At 39.4% G+C, this 21,366-nt stretch overlaps 1 protein-coding gene across 4 annotated transcripts in view; it reads left to right on the top strand.

Moving 5' to 3' along the window:
- The window catches only part of Rapgef5 (Rap guanine nucleotide exchange factor 5), a 229,622-nt gene that overhangs the window by 93,430 nt on the left and 114,826 nt on the right, over positions 1-21,366 (top strand). For 3 of the 4 annotated variants that reach the window (XM_074065141.1, XM_074065142.1, XM_074065143.1), the window contains exon 8: positions 18,712-18,782. In XM_074065141.1, coding sequence (XP_073921242.1) covers positions 18,712-18,782 — 71 coding nt within the window. Of the gene's footprint in view, positions 1-18,051; positions 18,477-18,711; positions 18,783-21,366 lie in introns of those variants that run through there. The other variant, XM_020177532.2, reaches the window with a different exon arrangement.

Below are 21,366 nucleotides of genomic sequence, written 5' to 3'. Positions count from 1 at the left end.
CTATAGCACCATTTTTTTTATTGTACTTTGATCTTTCATAAGTACATTGCTTATATTTAGAAGAATGCAGCACAAAATGGGATTTTAGAGTAGATAGTAATAAAATTAAGGGTCAATAAAGACAAGTTCATCTGCTAGTATAAGCATGTCTTTCTCAAACTTTTGGTCCCTCTCTGATAAAGTGTGACAGTTTTTGTTGTTAATTTTTATGCTCCTGGGGTTTAAACTCAGGGCTCTGCAGTTGCTAGGCAGGTGCTTTACCATTTGAGCCACACCCTAGCCCCTTACAGTCTGGTAATTTTTTAAAATTAAAAACAAAAAAGCTATAGTGATCTTCTCCTGAATGATTTTTCCCTCTAATCTGTGAGTGCTCTAATAATGAATGAGTTAAGAATACTTCATAACACATGTCTATTTTAAGTAGCCAAGAGATTATGCTTAATATTTTAGTGATATTTTCAACACTTCAGTTTTCCCAAGACTTCCACAGCCCATCCTCAAAGGATGCACCTGTGTCCATATCTCAGAATTGATTTTTCCACATGGTTTGTTTTTGTCCTTTGCCTTTCCTTTGCCACCTCCTGGATGCTGTGCCTGCCAGCGTCCATCACTTTCATCTGTGGTCTTCACTGATTGTCTCATAATCCCACCAAATGTGTTCTTCAGCATTTGTCAACCAAAAGAAGGGAAGTAGCACGTGTTTTCCCCCAAAATAACATGACAGTCTTGTCTTCTGATGATGAATGATCTGGGATGTTTTCCCTAAAAGAGAGTTTTGCTTAACACCGTGGTGACTGTGGACATTGGTGGAATCTCTCTTCTTTTCCAGTGCTATAATAACTCCTTGTTCTAACATTTCCAGAGACAGCTGGTTCTTCTGTCCCTGCCTGCTGACAGATTTGTGCATTCATCTCCGTTTCTGCCATTGCCTGTTCTTATTGAGCAGTGATCAATTCAATGGCTGACAGGTTGCAGTTTCCTTTTTTTTTCAAGTGGTATTAAACCATAATAAGAGTCTTGCAATAGTAATTCTCAATACAGTGTAAAGTTAAAGGGTATTTGAAAAATGTAACACTCTTACGATCAAGAAAATAATATCACTAGTATAACCAAGGAATAATTGAAAATGCATGTAGCAGATGCTTTGTAAATTTTTCCTCACTCCCCCACTGGGATATGAAGAAAATTGCCTTTAGAAAAAAAAAATCCCATGATACTATCTTTTGTAATTAGGGCTGTTAAGTCGAAATGATAAATAACCGCTCAGTGGCATACTATATAATAAAATAGCCTTTTACACTGATTTCTTCTGAATAGTAGGAGATCTGAGAGTATTGAGTATAGGAAGTTGGACTCCTTTAACACTGAGGAGTATTAGAATTAAGTAAATTAGAAATCAAGGCAAAATGATTTCTTTTTCATCCTTCAGTATAGTCATGTCCATTAGGATGGTGAATGAAACTGATTTGCCAAGGAAGTGAATAATTAGAACCACAGTAGAATGTACTCCAGGATGCCAGATTTTCAAAAATGTGCTACAGGGTACTTCATTGAGAATGTGTAATATTTATAACACTCAGTAGACAAAAGTAATTAAATCACTTTAAATGGGACAGGTCAGATACTGGGAAGAGCTGGACTCTGATGGTCCCTGTCCCAGTAACATGAGGACATGCAGAACAGGTTCTCCTCTGGCCAGGCCAATGATTTTGTGCTCTTCAGATTCCTTCTTGTTATTGCTGGTGTTTTATATATGCAAGTAAACCTTGAGCCACACCTTTTGCCCTAAACCTCAAGCAATAATTTCCTGAGGTTTAGAGCAGAGAGGTATAGATGTAAGGCTGGTGAGAGGCACTCAAGGGAGAATCAGGTTTTCTTGTTGCAAGCTAAGAAATGACTTCTAGCATTGCAGCTCCTGGGAACATGTTTTCTGTAAGGCAACTAGATGAGTATAATGAGAGTACCCTGTGCATAAATTCAATATTAGTTTTACACCCAAGGTCAAATGAAAGTTAATGACCATTTGCACACCAGAGATCTGAAACCCACATTTTATTTCTTTCCTATTAATGACAAAAAGGGAGAGCAATTTATATTTAAATTGATTTAAATTTCAAAGCATAAACACAGAGGTCTCTCTGGTACTTTGTGTGTGTGTGTGTGAGGGGGTGGTCAGTGAAACTTCCTGATGGGTCTCAACTTTCATAAAAAAAGTAAGTCCTGTCCTATTCCAGTTCCCCAGGTGGACAGCTTCTTGTTTTCTATTGAACTACCCTGTTCTCCCCCTGCTGGGTTACTGACACCAAATCAGAAGCCAGTATCACAATCAGGGCCACTTTATTTAATGATTTAGGTTTTGCATTTGTCAAGCTAATTAGCTGATTGAAGCAACTAATGGGTGTCTTTAATATACTGTTGACTGGGCAGCCCCTCCTCTATAGCCTGCCAGCTCCTTTGTTCTTCATCCTCTGGGGAGTGGGAGCTGCTTCCCAGATGAACACATGATATATGGTACCCGGCATTTGGAGGCAGGGCCCCAGAGGCTATTATGCTAATTACCAGGTGTCCCAAAGAGGACAAGCTCACTTAAAATCCTGTCTGTGACTATTTTTGTGCATTTAAATAAGGTTTGCTTATGGGGTGGGGGGGCGTAATATGGACTGGGGCAGGAATGGAGATTATTCAAAATTCACTTTTAGAATTTGTAAATCTGAGCCTGCTTCTCTGAATGCCCCTTAAGTTCAAAGTAGAAGCAAGCTGTAGATATTTTAAAATATTAAATATAAAAATACTTAAATATCAGGGATGATCACATAATCAAAAGGAAACATGTATTAATGGCTAAAATTGTCTCTTTTAGGTACTAAAATATTCCTTAAGAAGAATTCTTGCCTTTTGCTGTTTTTGTGAAGTTAGGAGATCCTGCAGTCTAGTAAACAAGGTCTTCTACCAAAAGCCAACCATGTGCGGAGTGTAGTTAGGAAACTGGTCTCCTATGCTGGCTTTGTTACCCACGATAAGTCACCCTCAGCCCCACTGTCATTTACAAAGGGAAGAGGTAGGTTTGGTTGAGGATGAGAGGATCAGGCCAGGCCTGAAGGTTGTCTGTTTTCTAGGCACCAAATCCTAGGAAGTTTACCTTTCTCAACTACACACTGCTGTCTACTCCGTAAGAATATGGTAATAATAACTGCAGATGATATAATTTCCTTCCTCAACTTCTTCCATTTCATTGGCTTTTTTTCCTCAGTGAAAAATCTACTGAAGGCCCTCTTATCACCCCCACACCCACCTCCAGGGACATTTTCTGCTGTCATGTGTATTGACAAGTAAGAGCCATCAAGGGAAATCTCTGTCCAGGCCATATGACCCAACTATTGCCCATCATTCATCACATTAAAAGTGTAATTTTATAAATGGTCATGAAAATGGAGCTGTTCTCAGTAAAACCGAAAATGACATGAACACAGTTTGTATGATCATAAGTAAATACTCCATCGTGAGTTGCTCAAAGCATGTGATTTGCTTCATCTGAATTCTACCAGGATAAGTAACACTTATGGCAAAAGTGAATTTTATTTCATGTATTATTCTTTTCGTTTATATAACACATAAATAGTTAACATTTGAGAGTTTTTAAATCAGACATTTTCTTTGTATGGGGATAAACAAACTGTGGTTCTAGCTATTTGCATTTTTCATATGGGTTATAAAATACTGTATTCTAACAGCTGTCATACGGTGATTGAGATCTGTTTGGGAAAGAGATTGGTGATAGAAATTTTCACCCTGGAGCCAATGAAGGCATGTGTTATGCAATTTTAGCTTAAGAAGTGCATTTTGACATTCAGTGCTTTTGTTTGGAGTTGTGGAAACAGATGGATAGTACTTTATAAAATAATCCTGGATCTTTGTGAGCAGCTGCATCAAAGTTCCTCTTTGAGTAAATAAAATTTTGCTCTTCTAAAACAGTGGTCCTGAATTTCAGTTTGCACAGCAGTTATCTGCAGTCCCTGTTAATAGTACTGGTTCTTCATTTCTGCCTCGGGGCTCTCGTGTAAGTGTGGATGGAGGCCCTGGCGTCTGAATTTTAACCAGCGTTCATTTGGCCCCAGGTGACTTACATAGATACCAAGCACTGACAAATACCTATCAAAGTCTGTATGCTACAGAGAGTGAACTGGTATTTTAGAAAGGGTATGTGTTGATCTAGTGAACCAAGCATAGTAGATAGGATCAAAAAATAAACTTCTGCTGTTAATGCATGTCTTGGAGAATTGCTTGACTTTTCAGTGTTTCTCTGCCTGAATAGAGATTTCCCAATCCCCCATGGGAATGGTAACAAAATTATAAGACTTTCATGACATGGGCAGTAAAGCTTTATAAATTAAAAGAATTATTCCCAATCTTTATTTGGTGGGCAGTCAGGAATAAGCAGATACTTTGCTAAAGGTGCAATATGAAACTTGACAGGAAGATTTTTTTTGGTGCTGATTGCCCTGGTATAAGGGGAGGAGAATTTGAGCCTGCCTTCATTTAGGTGCCCCTGAACCAAAGCTGCAGGCCTGTGTACAGACCCCCATCAACAGAACTAAAGGGCTTGTCCAGTTCTCCTTTTGCAAGAGGTGGTTCACTTCCACGTCTGGTAAATAGAGATATTTAATAAAAACTAAGCATTTGCCTTAAGACATATAGAGACCAGTTTTGGAACCTCATCATGTTATTATTTTCAGTAGAATGACTGTGAAAAATTGAGATTGAGGTTGTATTTACAGTCTTAGAATAGATGGTAGTTGTAGAAATAGTGCCTGTTCTCTCCATTTTAGCTGCCATACAGAGCAAAGCATGACAGCTGCAGTGTGCCATCTTAGCTTCATAGGTTCTAATTTCTTCATTTTGGTTTTATCCTGTGTTTGAAAGGTTCATTTCTTATATCCTAGTTCTGGAGGTGGAGCAGACGTTTCTCTAAGGGAACCCTTACATGGCAAATATGTTTTATCCCAAACAAGAGAGAAAGCAAAACTTCCCCACTCTATTGTGGGGTGGAGGGAGGACTTGGGGAAAGTAGGACTTGGGGAAAGTAGAGAGGTAGTGATTCCTGGTGAGAGCCCAATTCTTGCTGAAAGTGTGGTAACAGGGGGCATTGTCCTTAAGAAGTGGCCTGTCCACCTGGACTGTCAGGGAAGGGGCAGATTCTGTCATCAGCCTACCAGGTGCTAAAGCAGCACACATGGTATAAGGGCTCTGGCGTCAAGTCACCACACAAGGAACTCTCTAGTATGCAGAAGCACCCTGAAATTGACCTAAGACTTAGGATTCAGGCTTAGCATTTATACCTAAATCTGAGTTACTGACATTGTTTTGTTTTGCTTGTCACATTAGGCCTAATGTGAGTCATATATTTTCATGGGTAGTCTTATAACCAAATGGACAGTCTCACAGTCTATGCTTTTATCAATTTATGTGAAAATTCAGAATATATACACTTGAGAGGAAATATGACTCAGTGATTTCAACATGAATTTGAAAAATATACACAATAGATTATTTAGTAAACACTGCTGGGGAAACTAAATTATCTACAAGCAGAAGAATAAAACTAGGCCCTATCTCACACCATATACAAAAAACAACTCAAAATGGATGAAACATTTGAATGTGAGACCTGAAACTATAAACCACTAAAGGAAAATATAGGAGAAGAGCTCTATGACATTGGTCTTGATCATGATCTTTTAAAAGCAGAAATAGACAAATGGGACTGCATTAATCTAAAAAGCTTCTACACAGCAGGAGAAACACTTAACAGAGTGAAGAGATGATGCTTAGTATGGAAGAAAATACTTGCAAAGCATGTATCTGATGAGGAGTTAATATCCAAAATATGTAAGGAACTTAAAACTACTTAATAGCAAGAGAACAACCTAATTAAAAATGGGCAAAAAGACTTGAACAGACATTTCTCAAATGAAGATATACAAATGGCCAGTAGGTACATGAAAGAAAACGACCATGCAAATTAAAATGCGATGATAAATCACTTCTTACCTATTAGGATGGTTATTATTTAAAAAGTGTTGATACAGATTGGAGAAAAGGGATCTCTTGTATATTGTGGGAGTGTAATTTAGTTCAGACATTATGGAGGATAATATAGAGGATCTTTACAAAACCAAAAAAAGTGAAAAATAGAAAAATCATATATATGGCAGTTCCACTTCTGGGTATATATCCAAAGGAACTGAAATCTCTGTGTTGAAGAGATAGGTGGCTGTATTGCCATGTTTCTAGCATTATTTACCATAGCCAAGATATGGAGTCAACCTAGGTGTCTTCAGTGGATGAATGGATAAAGAAAATGTGACACATGTAGACAATGGAATACCATACAGCCTTTAAAAAGAAGGAAATGCTGTCATTTGCAACAAATGGGTGAATCTGGAGACCATTATGCTAAGTGAAATAAGCCAGGCACAGAAAGAAAAGTACTTCATGGTCTCATTTACTTGTAGGAAAAAAACCAGTCAAATTTACAGAAGTGAAGAGTAGAATAGTGGTAACCAGCAGTGTGGGGGAGGGTGGTAATGGAGATATGTTGACCAAATTGTACAATCTCAGTCAGACAGGAGGAATAAGTTTTTGAGATCTATTGTGCAACATGGTGATCGTTGCTAATAATTATGGTATTATATTCAAAATTGCTAAAAGAATAGATTTAAAAAATTTTTCTGTACAAAAAATGTGATAAGTCTGGAGGTGATGGATATGTTAACTTGGTATAATCATTCCACAGTATATACAGCCAGCCAGTCCCCCATATCTGTGGGGTTCATCTCTGTGGATTCAGCCAACCATCATGGATCAAAAATATTTTTTTAAAAACAGTTCCAGGAAGGATCAAGAAATTGTGGTATATATACACAGTGGAGTTTACTCAGCCATTAAGAATAATAACATGAGGTCTGAAGGTAAATGGATGCAATTGGAGGACATCATGTTAAGATGATGTCCAGAAACACAAAGGCCACGTGATTTATCTCATACATGGAAAATAGATCCAAAGATAAACATATACACAAAAACAAGCATGATTATATACAAACTCGGATGTAGAACATGTTTGTAACAATAGAACTGCTCTATGGAACTCGGGGAAAGAGAGACAGGAAAAGAGAATGATAGAGCATCAGCAATATCACATACCATAAGATGTGAATGTAGAGGATATAAGGATGTGTATTGAAAGCTATTGAAAAATGGGGGGTGGGAGATAAGGGGGTAAGGTAAAGTATTGGAAGGGGTTGAATGGACCAAAGAAAAGTATACTCACAATGGGCTTACATTGAGACACCCCTTTGAAATATTAATAGCAAAAAACAGGACTGTTAAAATAGGTACAGTGTGTGGGGGTGCGTACTAATGGGAGGGGGGCTGGCGAATGAAGAAGATTAATGTGACGTTTATATGGTAGATGAACTTCATACACCTATATGAAGCAGAACTAAAAAACCTCTTGCAATTAATTGCCTTAAGTGGGGAGGGGGGGAGGGGGACAGACGATGGGGGCAGTGTAACTAATGTACAGTATAAAGTCTAATCAGAATTGTCACTATGAATCCTTCCTGTATAATGAATATATCCTAATAAAAATGTGTGTTAAAAAAAGTTCAAGGAAGTAGGCCAGGCATGCTGGTACACACCTGCTGGCCTCATGAGGAGGATGGAGGTCAACTTTGAGACAGTTTCTGCTGTATGCCCACCTGAATCTAGTGTCCTTGGCTTCAGTGTCTCCTCACCATCTACTTGGCCTTGCCTCAGGACCCAGTCCAGCTAGGGAGATCAGCTCTTACTTCCCATTCTGTTGCCTTTTTACCCTTGTCCTCCCCACAGTCCACTGGAAGCAACATGGGTCACCTTGAGCTTTTCTAGCCTGCCCTTTTCTGACCTCATTATTAGAGGAACAAACCTGTGGCCTGCTCATCACAGGAGGGTAGAGTCTGAGATCTGGGATTTACAGAGTTGGTTCTTGATGTGAGAAGGAGGGGTAACATTTCTCCACAGATGTGCCCTTTCAAGCCTATTGCATTGCTTCAAAGTTCTACCTTGGATGTTGGAGTATGAATATTAATGACTTTGCATTCACATTTATTGTCTTCCACTCTATCCTAATCATGCATGGATCTGATCAGGAAAAAATTTCCATCCAGAGATGAAAATACAAAACAGAAAATCACATTAGCATCCATTGTAGTATAAAGTCACTACTGTTGATTAAGCACTTCATATCATCCATCCTCTGAGTAGTGTTACTGTTACCGATCTTCCTGTTTACAAGAAGTGAAGTTGCTATAAGTTGACAAAGGACATATACTAGAAGTACTATAAGAATAGTGCTATATTTTCTCCCAAATGTATAATAAAAGGAAGTTTCTTTTAATTGTGGCAGGATAAATTTTGATGAGGGTTAAGGAAAAATGTCAAGTTCATTTCCAGACTCTTGGTAAGCTCTCCCCTCTTTTTGCTTACATATTTATTGGCCTCTCATGTGTTTTTGCTTAGATTTGCAAACACAAGGACTTCCAGGGAATTTGTGGTGGGTCCTCTGTATGTTTTAGAATTCCACTAGAATATCAGGGGAAGACTTAGCAGTAGAAAGTAGTATTATTGACAATTCAAGGGCTGGAGGCATGGCTGAAGTGGTAGAGCACCTGCCTCACAAACATGAAGCCCTGAGTTCAAACCCCAGCACCATCAAAAAAAAAAGAAATAGAATTATTGACAGTTCAGAAACAAAAACCTTAAGAGCATGGTAGCAGTGGCAAAAAAATTTGTAATAAATGTAATTTTTTAAAATGTTGATTGTCTAGCAGTAAAGCCTTGGTTAATGAAGATGTTCCAAATGGATCTGATCTGTTTATAGTTTACATTCCCAAGGGCAGAATTCTGTAGACATGAGAAACAAGTCAAGAGACTCATATTCAGTCCTGACTTAGCCACTTGCTGTGATCCGGTGGCTTCCAGTGGCTTGTGTTCTTACTCTGTGGAAGGGAGCTAATGGTGTATGCCTCTGGGCTTGTTGAATGAACTAACCGAAAAAGCACATGGCTTTGTGCTGGTGCAGTTAGCTCAGAAATCGTTTTTCTTTTAGTAGCTGAGGTAAATCTTTTTAATTTATTCCTGGGTGGAATTGTAGAGAGTAGTGGAGTGGGTAGGATCTTTCTAAGTGAATGAGCACTTGCAGTATCTGAGAACCTTTGCTGCACCTATCTTGGACCATGTGATTCTAGCAGATTGGTCTGAGCCTGTCCCATGACCAGAGCATATATCTGAAGGGCACTTAAAAAAGAAAAACAAATGTAGAAGAAACATTATACTGACGGTTAACTTGATTTTTGTTCATGGGATTGTATTTTAGCTGGATAACATACAACCCATCTTGCATTAAAATAAAACTTTTTTTCTGGTACATTTCCTGGTTAGCACAGCGACAAAACAAGCCGATAGAATCAAGTCCTGATTTTATTACCCTGGCCAACGGGTAAATATTTATGTTTTAATTAAAGCCCCTGGTAAGGGACACCCTTTGCTGTAGAGGCATTATCATTTTTCTCTATTGAGTAACTTTCCCATTATCTGGACTTAGGAAATCTTACTTAAAAGAAAACACTGTAAGAACCTATTAAGTTTGAGAGAGGAAAGTTTAGAGGGTCTTAGATGTGAGACAAAGACATACGAATTGAAATGGAATCTTCTGTGCCTCAGAGTGTGGGTAAATCATCCAGTCAGCAAGGTGGTGGGGATGCCTCTTGCCCTTCTCTCGGCTCAGGGCACTACAAACAAGCGTGTGAAGTGTGGGGTTTCTGCTGGGAGACATGAGAGCTTGTCCATTACTTCGGACTTCAGTCTCCTCCTGTGGATGTATTGTCTTGTCTGAGTGCAGTGGGTTTCAAATGTTAGTGGTAATACATGTCTTTCATGCAGCAGCATTTTTTATCTGCTCTGTAGGAATCCATGGTTTGGAAGCCACTGAAAGTTTTAGGGATAGGGAGTGGGGAGGAGCACTTTAAAAGTATGTTAAGTCATATAGCTCTAATTTTCAGAGACTGAAGTCCTACTAAGAAGCTCAAGTCAGTTCTTCAACTGCTGGCAGTAAACCTCCTGGCTTCCTAGTTTTCAGCCTCATTCCTGTTCAATTCATTTTAGAGAATTTAATTTTTTTAGCCTGTTGGTACAGATAGTCAGACCCCGGTACTTAACTTTCCTCCACTGACTGCCTATGTAATTCTGGACAAGCTGTTTGGCCTTTTCAGCCTCAGTTCTCCCATCTATAAAATGAAGATAATCTTAATAGTGCTTGGACTCAGATGGAGGAAAGGAATACATTGCTGCCCTAACACATCACAAGGGAACAGATGCCATGCCATTGAACTCAAGATTTCTACATGAAGAATTATACGACTGTCAAAATGTAAATGAGGCATGTTATGGCCAGGGAAATTGGTCTTACCTACCAGAAATGTATAAATGCTTCTTCCTGTGTGTGTGTAGCACTGTGAAATACGAGGAATGCTTTCTCAGTGAACATAGTAAATTCTTCAAGGCCCACTAAGGAAGCCCCAGTAACCTAAGTTTGTTGGCATTTGTGTGATGATTAGTGATAATTCTGAAACCAAATCATGTGTGAGCCTGGACAACATGATTTTTATTAGTGTACTAGATTTGCCTCGCCTTAGTACACATGTCAAGTTAAAAGTATTAGAAAATATATACAATTATAATTTGCCAATTAAAGTTAATTAAAAATTTTTTAAAGTGTCCAGAAATTTACCAAACAAGATGATTCTCAAAAGGTAAATTGCTAAATGCTAAGAAATGGTATTCATATTTTATTAGTAGAAACTCAGTTTCTCACTAGCCCTGCTAAATAAGAACCAAATAGATAGTTAACACATGTTGACTTAAAGAGGCATCATATTGTTAACCTGCCCCCAGTGGCCAATTACCTCAGTCCAGTTTTGCCAGTGCCTTGACCAGAGGGATATGTGGAAGACTATATGAGATAGAGAAATCCACATGTGTGTTTAGTAAAAGTTAAAGGGTAAGTGTCAGTGTGCACTCTATGACTCCCTTTAAAAAAAAAAGAGTTTGTGATGTGCAGGAAGAGCCAAGAGCTCCAGCACATGGTATAGTGATAGCATCTCCTTTGTTCGCGCCACTGCGCTTGCTATTAAATGATTTCCAAGTTCCTCAGCCTAACTTCCAAGACTGTCCAAGTCAGCTTTCTATCACTATAAGCCAGAGATGCCCACGTTTTACAAGTTTCAGTCCATAATCAGTTGGCGTGTTACCTGTGGTAAGGCAGCACATCATTATGGAAACATGGAGAGGAGCAGAACCACTCACCTGTGGTTGGGAGGTGGAAGACAGAGCAAGTAAGAGGCTGGGGTCCCACAGTCCCCATTAGGCCGTTCCTCTTAACGGTTCCACCACCTCCCAGTAGCACCAGCCTGGAAACTAAGCCTTTACCACGTGGGCTTTGGAGGACATTCCAGATCCAAACTGCAGCAAAGCCCAGCTTACTTTTCTAGCTTTGTTCTTAGTAGGTACCAGTACTCTACTACTCCTGTTCATAAGCTTTTCTCCAACTGACCTCTGTTTACATCAGCTCACCTCCTTGACTGCCAGTCCTCCTCCCATCTGAGCCATCTACACTTTCTTTGAAGTCTTTCTCATTATTTTAGCCCCTTCCCCCAATGGGCATCATACATATTACTTTCTAAATTGGCTACTTTTATTCAGTTCAATAGAGCATTCCTTAGCACCACTGTGTTCTAGAAATTCTTTCAGGGTTTGGGAATATGAAGATATACTCTGTCCTCTGAGAAATCCATTATGTGGATTAGTAAGAACTGACATTCATGTTGCTGACTATGCAACACTGAGATTTAAAGGAAAAAAAATGTTAGTGCACATCAGGCCAAGAGGAAGGATTCTTCCTTTGTCTAGAGCCCTGGATGCAGGTAGTGAGGACTCTACAGGCTGTTCATTAAAGAGATGGTATTTGTGCTGGGGAGCCCCGTGGACAAGAATGACATTACCTGGTGGAGGTAAGGACAAGGGCATCCTAGGCAGAAACAGGAAATGTGGGAGGTGCACTGGGGAGAAAGTTTGAGGCCAGATTACTTAGCCTTCAGCCTGAATGTCGGAGAGTGGAGTTCAAGTATCAAAGTTTTCAACACTACACATCTCTGAGCTAAGCCACATGGAACAGGGACCCGGGGGAGGGGCTGTGAAACCTGGGTTGGTATTAATCTCATGTTCTCAAGTGGGCCTTTGAGGGTGGGCATGGTCACATTCCCACTTTGGAAATAGAACTCAGGCAGCTGAGAGAGTGGGTTGAGGGAGAGGCTGTGACAGTAAAATAGCCCCTGGTAAGAATTGATGAGGTCATGAGCTGTGACAGTGGCAGAGAGGAAGAAAGGTAGAAACATTGCAGAGGGAGAAGTGACAGGATTTGGTGCGAGACTGATGCAAGGGCCAAGTGGAAGGAAGACCACGAGGATATCCAGGGTTCCTAGCTTCCGTGCTTGGTGGCGATCTAATTACAACATAGCCCAGAAGGAACAGATCAAAGGTGGTACATAGGACTCCAGAGCTTGGTGGCCTTGCTCCCTATTAAGTAGAGGAGTAACCATTTCAAAGACAGGTTGTGCTGCCACACTGTCATAGCAGTTTGTGTAAAGCTGATGTGTCCTGATGTGTGAAATGAAATGTTCAGTGTGTGACAGGCAGTGTGGGCCTGGACCTCACAGAGGAGGGCAGAAATGAGACCCAGGTCTGGGAACAACCCATGTAGCAGTGGAAGTTGACACCAAAGTAGCAGATAAGGTTACCAAGGAAAGAGAGAGAAAGGAAAGGAAGCCCAAGGAAAGCTTTCATTTTCAAAAGGTTCCAGGATTGTAAAAGGACACAGAAAAGAGGGGTTTTGTTTTTATTGTTTTTGTAGTGTTGGGGTTTTGAGCTCATGGCCTTGCACTGTTAAGTAGGTGCTGTCCACTACAGCCACCCACCCCAACCCTTTTTGCTTCTGTTATTTTTCAGAGATGGTCTCATACATTTTGCCCAAGGCTGACCTTTGACCTCAGTCCTCCGACTTAGGTCTCCTGTGTAGCTGGAATTACAGGTGTGAGCCAGCTTGTTCTTTGAGATAGTCTCAATCACTAACTTTTTTTTTTTTTTTTTTTGCCATAGTTGGTCTCAAACTGTGATCCTCCTATCTCTACTTCCTAACTAGTTGAGAATACAGATTGAGCCACCATGTCTGGCCTGAAAAGAGACCTTTAAATCAACAGCCTCCAGTTCAGCTGAATGACTGGACAGGTTGTATTAGGGCCAAATCTTAATGCCACCATCACTGATCAGTGTTGAGAGAGGAGGCCCAGTGGCTCTCTCCAGGTCAGACTACAACACTACATGGAGTGATTGGATGGTGAATACTGACCCCTAATTTTCAAATTTCCACACCAAAGTAACAAAACTCAGTGATGAGGTGAAGGGTTGTAAAGACGAGAAGGGACTCGAGCGTTTGGAAGCATCTGTTGCTCTGTGTGGTGACAGATGGGCATCTGCGCTCTGAGCCATTCTTTTGCCCTTGCTGCCCTCCTTTCATGAGGAGTGTGTTCCTCGTGGAACATGCAGGGCGTGTTGTTGAGGAGCTACTAAAATAAATATTATGACCCCTCTCCAGGATGGTACAAAAACCAGCTGATTATTTACATAGCAAGGAACCAGATCTGCCTCCTGGGGGCCTGGAAACACTGCAGTGTTTGCCTCACTTTTTTTTTTATGTCTACAACCCAAAGAACACATGATCCTGACCGGGTACATATCTCCTCCACTTGTGAAAAATACTAGTTGTGATACATGTTGATTTTAATTCTTTTTTCAACTTTTTTTCATTATGTTTTGTTCTATTTCATTAAAAACAAAAAGAAATTGAAAAGAGCTCCTCATCAAGATCCACATGAAGAGCACTGGACTGGCGGTGCATGACTGTAATCCTCGAGCTTGGAATGCCACAATAGAGGATTGAGAATTCAAGACCAGCCTAAGCTACATAGTGTAACCCTGTCTCAACAACAAAAAACAGAAACAAACAAAAAACAACACACACACACACACACACACAAGAATAAAGAAAGATCAGACTAATGTATTGGCTACCTCCTTCACCGAGGCAGAGGTGAACAGTCACAGAGGGACAAGGACAGGGAACATCACCTTACTAGTCCATTTCCTCTTGTGAAGTGGGAATGATTTTACCTGCTGAGTTCTTCAGGTGAATGTAAGATGAGGCCCTTTTAGGAAAGGGCTTTCTCTCTGAAAGAAGATGCCATACAGATGAAAGATTGTGTTACCAGATCTTAAGTTCTTGGCAAAGTACCCAACAGGTTATTTTTTTTTTAACCTGTATTTGCTCTCTTCTAACATAGAGACTTGAAGCCAAATTTCTGTCTGTAGGAAACTTTTTCATTGGTTTATAAGTTGCTTCTTTAATAGATTGACTAAAGGAACTATGGTGCATTTAATCATTGTGTTTAATGTTTCTGTTAGTGTGGCTCTCACACAAATTGTTTTTGCAAAATGGATCATAAATTAAATAAGCATCATTTGGAAAGGACATGAGTCCCATTTTCTTTGTTTAAGTAATGTTAATGGAGTTACTGGGAGAATTTTCTTAATCTCCATCCTAGTAAGTTAAGGGGAAAGAGAACCTGTTGTTCCTGAGGCAACAAGGTTGTGATATTAAGGCAAGCTTGGAGATCCTAGGAGGCTGTCAGCTATAGCTCATCCTGAATCCCTCTTGGCTAATTTGCAAATGGATGCATTTAAACTAGATTCTCTTGTGTGAATTAGTGCTAATTAATTCATATATTGTCAGTTCTCATGTGGGCTTTAGTGTTCTCTATTCAGAGTACATACCCTGGATCTTATACTTGTGTTTTTCTTATGGCAAGCTATTTTCAAAGACTGTTTCTTGCTTTTAGACTCTGAGTGGAGAGATAAGGGATGGTTTGTGTTGGCAGGGATTGAGGCTTCTAGCCTCTCTGGTCCTAAAAGCTGTCATTCCTGTGTACGTGTTCTGCTGGAGGGAACTGTCCCAGAACCAATATTTATGTAGGATATTTTCGCCGACCTACCCTTATTTGATCAGATAAAAGAAAAATTAAGCCCACAATCTAAATAACTGCTTCCTCCTCCCACCACATGAACCTCACCATTAGAAGGCATGGAGAAGTGCGCCTAATTTGTTCCTTGGCATTAATCAATGTGTTAAAGGGTCAGTAGAACACTCCCTTTTAGATTCCAACTTTGTGTTTCATGCCTGGGACTTTATGGGGCTGATCATAAGTCCTTGGGAGTCCACGATAAATATATTTTGGTTCCCAAGAAGTATATATGAACCATTGGCTAAAAGGTACCCTAGGAGTTATGATTTTTCAGTATTTCCAAGAAAGTAAGATTACTTGTAATATCCTTGGGATATTGAGGTTGAGAGCCCAGCAGAACATGGACAGTCTCCCCAGTAAGCAGATTGAGATAGTGAGGTACCTTTGCCAGCTCTCTTAACTTCCCTTTCTGATTCTCACTTTGCTAATTTAAGTGTAATGCTGAAAAACAGATGTGACAGTAAATGTTGAATTGGAAGCCTGGGAGTGAAGTGCAGTGGTGGAGTGCTTGCCTAGTGTATATGAGGTTCTAAATTTGATCCTCAGCACTGCAAAATAAATTAAATAAATAAATAAATAAATAAATGTAGCCTTGGCTGTTGGGGATGAGCTAGAAAAACATGGTTGAACGTTTCATCCTAAGTATGCTTTTATGCTCATATATTCCTCCTTTAAATCTATTTTTATGCATTAAGAATTATGCCTAGATCTGAAAAAAATAGTGTTAACTTTCAGTTCTGAAATTGTTACTCACTGTCCTGACTGTTCTATTTCCCGGTTTAGTAAGGTAAGAAAAAAATATGCTTATACTCCAGAACATTGGTTTTTTTGTTTGTTTGTTTAAAAAACAAAACAAAGCAAAAGCATGACTTTAGTGGGCTAAAATATTCCAAAGTTTAATTTTATTTATTATTCATGGAAACTAAAACTTGAAACAGCAAAAAATTAAATAAAACACAAATTAAGTATCAAAGTACAGTTGGTCTCATATGAAATGATCCTACCTTGGTGTATTGTTGCCTTGACCTGCAGGGTGAGAGTTCTTGTATTATTTCAATTGGTTGAGTAGGGCTCCTTACTTTTAGAGCCAATTGCATTTTAAAGTAGAGTTTAGGATGTCATTCTGGATTTTATTTTTCCTTTTATATTCTAGCCTCTAGTTTTTCAAAGAAAGCATGAGTGTTTTTCTTTATTCTTAAATTTCCTTCTGAAAGGGCAACAGTAGCAACAGGGGACCCCCTTTGAACAAGCATGAATGGAACTTTTTGCTGAAACAGAAGAAAAGCTTCTCCCCACTTCCACTGTTCTACCTTGCCTATAGATGCTCAGTGGGTAGGTGTTATCTTAGTTATCTGAGGAGTTTGATAGAATTTACCTCCCTCCCCTTTTTATAAATAGTTATAAAAGAAGTAGCTTATTATATAAGTAGGTGTAGTCAAGTAGAGCCATTCTGGCCACTTATGGATGCATTGTTCACTCCAGTTAGCATTTGCAGAGGGTACTGTATGCACAGCACTGTAGGTGGGCTCAGTGCACAGCAGGCAGGAAAGACACACAAAAGCAAAAGGCACATGAAATGATATTATAAAAAATGCAGAGTGGAGTGCATAATGTTTAAAAGTACACAAAATACTGCAAACTGAATCCGTAAGTGCAGCAGGTGACCTCCCCATCAGCTAGGTTGGCCTGCTTTTGATGAAGAGGACAAAAAGGACAAATGTTGTGGTGGATACAAGGAAGGACTTAATTCTGCTTAGGATGGTCACTAATTGCCCACTCTCCCTCTTCTCCTTTTTTCCCCATAGTCAGCTCATGGGCAAGTTGTCTTCATTTTGCCATAAAATAAATTAAATTAAATTAAAAAAATAGTCCTCAGTGTTTCTCCTACTCATTGCCACCTCCCTGGTCTCAGTCACTGTCATCTCTAGGGAACATGGTAGCAATAGTCAGCTAACTAGTTTCCATGCTTGCACTTGCTTCTGCAGTCTGTTCTCCACAAAGAAGCCAGAAACAACTCGAGAACATATGCATCAAATCATGCAATTTCTGATGTAAAATTCTTTAGTGGCTCTGGTTGTTCTTTGAGTCAAATGTGAACTTGCAGTGCTCTATACTCTCTGCAGCCTTGTCACATGTCACTATCTCCTGCCATGGGAAGCTCCAGCTCAACCTTCAGGTCTTCAAATAACACTTCAGAGAAGCACCACCCATGGCTTCCTCTTTAAAATGAGCCCCCCATTTGGTCTTCTCTGCCATTTCCCTAATTGTTTGTTTAAGGACCTTATTGTAACTTTTAATTTCATCTTTTTTTGTTTTTTGGTTTTTGATGAACTCAGGGCTTTGAACTTGCAAAACAGGTACTCTACCACTTGAGCCACACTCTTATCATTTTGCTCTGGTTATTTTGGTGATAGGGGTCTCATGAACTATTTGCCTGGGCTAGCCTTGAACCTCTGTCATCCAGATTTCAGCCTCCTAAGTACCTAAGATTATAGGCTTGAGACACTGGTGAATGACCCATCTTATTTTTTAAAATTGTTACTTCTACTTATAGCAGCTGTTATTGACTGTTTCCCGCAGGTAATATCTGTACTTCATAGAGTTTTTCTGTCTTGTTCACAGGGATAAACCCAGTGCCATGTACAGTGCCAGTACATGGGAGATGACCCCTAAGTATTTGTTAAAAGACACAGCAAATTAGAAAAAACAATCTAGTCATCATGCTTGGATCAGAGTTATGTAAAATATATTTTGTTGTTGAATGTCAGTGTGAAGATGGAGATTCAGAGGAAGCTGGAGAGTTTCAGGAAGCTGTTCAGTGATGGGCAGAAGTTCAGACTTACTAAGATAAGTAATACATAGGCTAGAGCCTGGCACATGCTCTATTTTAAAATATTTTTTGAGACTGATTATTTTAGCAGTTGTGCCCAAGCTCAGTTGGATAAGGAGGAGGCTGGAATGAAGGTTTTATGTTATTATAACTGAGGAAAAGGTGATGAGGATTTGGACAGATAGCTGCTGGGGAGGGGAGAGGTAGATTCAAGACTGTAGAGTTTGGAACTTTGAGGTAGCAGTGCACTAAGCAACCAAGATATAAAATACTGTGCCTCCTTTATAATATGACATTTATACTACTAGCCAGGAGACCCCACTCCCCACAACTGAATTGAAACCTTTATGTGTACCTAGACTCCCCATTGATACAGCACAATCTGATGTTAGGATGGGTCTACTTGAAGAGGAGAGGTGAGATTAACTTTTCCCACTGCCTTTAATAGATGAGATAATGTACATGAAAAATTCCCAGGGCTATACTTTCCTTTTCATGTGAATATCAAAAAAAGGAGCCATTACTTACATTTTATGAATCTGCCTAATATTTTTTTCTTGCAAAGTTGGTATCAGAAAGAAAGCTACTGAAAACATTTTCTTATGATGGTACATTTAAAAAAAGTTTAAAATATTGTTTTTTTTTAAACAGTCGAACAAGATGATGAAAACAGTGATAAGCACGTAAATGTGACAGAAGCTGAAGGTGTTCCAGACTCTCAGGTACGATCAATTCTATGACAGCCCCTTCTTGTACCTTTCCCTGATGAGAGCAGTGAGATGGTACAGGTTGTTTGCAAATTATACAGATTTTTACCTTTTTTTTTTTTTTTGATGGTACTGAGGTTGAACTCAGGGCTTCATGCTTGCTAGGTAGGTGCTGTACCACTTGAGCCACTTTACCTGCCCTCATGTGTTAGATGTTGTCGAGATAGGGTCTCGCAAACTATTTGCCTGATCTTTGCCTCCTGAGTAGCTAGGATTACAGGCATGAACCACCAGCAAACCTGAAAAATAATCATATCAGTAGAAATAAACTACTTAGTTTTGATATAAGGGTACTTCCCTAAGTTGCTGATCATATATACAGGAGTCCCCCTTATCTGAGGTTTCACTTTCTGCAATTTCAGTTACCCATTGTCCAAAATACTAAATGGAAAGGCCTAGTATAAGCAATTCGTAACTTTTAAATTGTATCCACTCAGAGTAGTGTGATGCCATCTCAATCTGTCTGGCTCCATCCTGCCCAGGATTTGACCCATTCCTTTGTCCACTATATCCATGCATATACATTACCTACCCATTAGTCATCTAGTCACTGTCACAGTTATCAGATCAACTTTCAGGGTATTACAGTGCTTGTGTTCCAGTAACCCTTACATGGTAGAAATGCTGTGTCCCAGTGCCTGTACCATTTACCTCACCTCATCCCATCACATAGGCATTGTATCATCACACATACATACATAATTTGTATTTTGAGAAAGAGCAAGATCACATTCATATAACTTTATTATAGTATGTTGTAATTATTCTGATTTTTTATTGTTGCCAATTTCTTATTGCACCTAATTATAAAATTATAATTATAAAATTTATAAGCTGAAGTTTATCATATGTAAATATGTATAGGAAAAAACAATATAGAGAGAGTTTAGTACTATCCATGGTTTCAGGCATTCACTGTAGGGATGGGGGGGAGGGTCTTGGAACATGTATCTTACAGATAAAGGGGATTACTATATATCAAGTCATAGAGGAAGGAGAGAGGGAGAGAGGGAGAAGGAGGAGACTCCATGTGCCAAAGAAAGCAAGGAAAGAAAGGGTAGAACTAGGAGAGGCCGTCCTGACAGGGCAGATCTTCCCTTAAAGATCGCAGAGGAAAATGAGTTAGCTGAGAGTACCAAAACCCAGGATTGGCCAGAGAGATTAGCATGATACCTCACCTGACAGTAAGTCTGTGCTGTTCCCTGATAGCTACATTATGGCATGGACGTGCTTCTGTTAGGAACTTAACCTGCAAATACTATTGTGGCATAAAAACTTTGGATACCCTAGTGCTATCAGCTGTTAACTTTATATCAAAGTGGAGCATTTAAAGATTCTTAGCCTAATTGATGCCTTGCACGTCACCTTGAACCTTCTTCATCTGCTAATTCTGATCAGAATAATCAGCTTAACTTTTCAGTCAAGATTGCACAGACTGTAATGTTTTAATAAACTCATATTGTTTTGTTATGGTAATATGAAAGATGCTACAATCTGTGAGTTTTGAGTTCATATTGAAATTATACTTCAGGTTTCAAGCAGATCTGAACAGGGATTCCCCAACTCAGTGTGCTTATTTCTCTCTCAAAGATTTTTTTTTGAGGGAGCAGTTTGAACACAGGGTCTCAAGCTTGCTAGGCAGGTACTCTTCCACTTGTGCCATACCCCCAGCCCTTTTTTGCTTTAGTTATTTTTCTAATAGGGTCTTAAATTGTTTGTTTAGTCTAGCCTGAAGCATAATCCTCCTGCTTATGCCTCCTGTGTAGCTGTGCTGTCAGGTATGCACCCCTTTATTGACTGAGGTGGGGTCTCACAAAGATTTTGCCCAAGCTAGCCTCAAACTGCGATTTTCCTAATTTCCACCTCTAGAATAGCTAAAAATTCAGGAGTGAGCCATAGCACCCAGCTTCTCAAAGATTTCTTAAATCATTAATTTATTAGTGGGATTTTTCTAAATTCAAACTTTTCTTCTTTATTTGTTTTGAACTTATTCTATGGTCAAAAGTCCATTTGAATGCAATTTTATTTCTCAAAAGAATAGCCAAGCCTTGCACCTTAGGATTTTGTGATTTTATTCAGCAGCAGTGATATATCCATGCATTTACAGAACACATAGAGGATGAAATCTTGAAACAGTAAATCGAAAATGAGATCAGGAACAGATTCTGTCAACTTCACTGGGAGGTATAATTATGAGTAGTATAGGCCACGCCTCCGTGGGAAGGAAAGCAGCTGTCACCTCCCAAAATATGTCTGAGAAAGCTTGAGCTGCTGACACCTACAACTTCCACGTTTTTTCAATTTGATTCTGCAGGTCCATCTATCTGAATGCTCTGGGTGGAATCAGTCAGTGAGTTTAGGGAAAATCTTCAGACTTCTGCCATCAGATTCCTAGGCAGAATTAGAAATAAATGTATGTGTTTGTAGGTGTATGTGTATGTGTGGATTTTATACATACAATTTATTTATTTGATGTATCATGAACATACATATAATTTATTAAGCACCTGTATACCAGACTCCATATTTCAGATTATTG

Source organism: Castor canadensis, chromosome 2, assembly GCF_047511655.1.
Source record: "Castor canadensis chromosome 2, mCasCan1.hap1v2, whole genome shotgun sequence".
Taxonomy (NCBI): Eukaryota; Metazoa; Chordata; class Mammalia; order Rodentia; family Castoridae; genus Castor; species Castor canadensis.
This window is presented reverse-complemented; position numbering and strand designations above follow the sequence as displayed.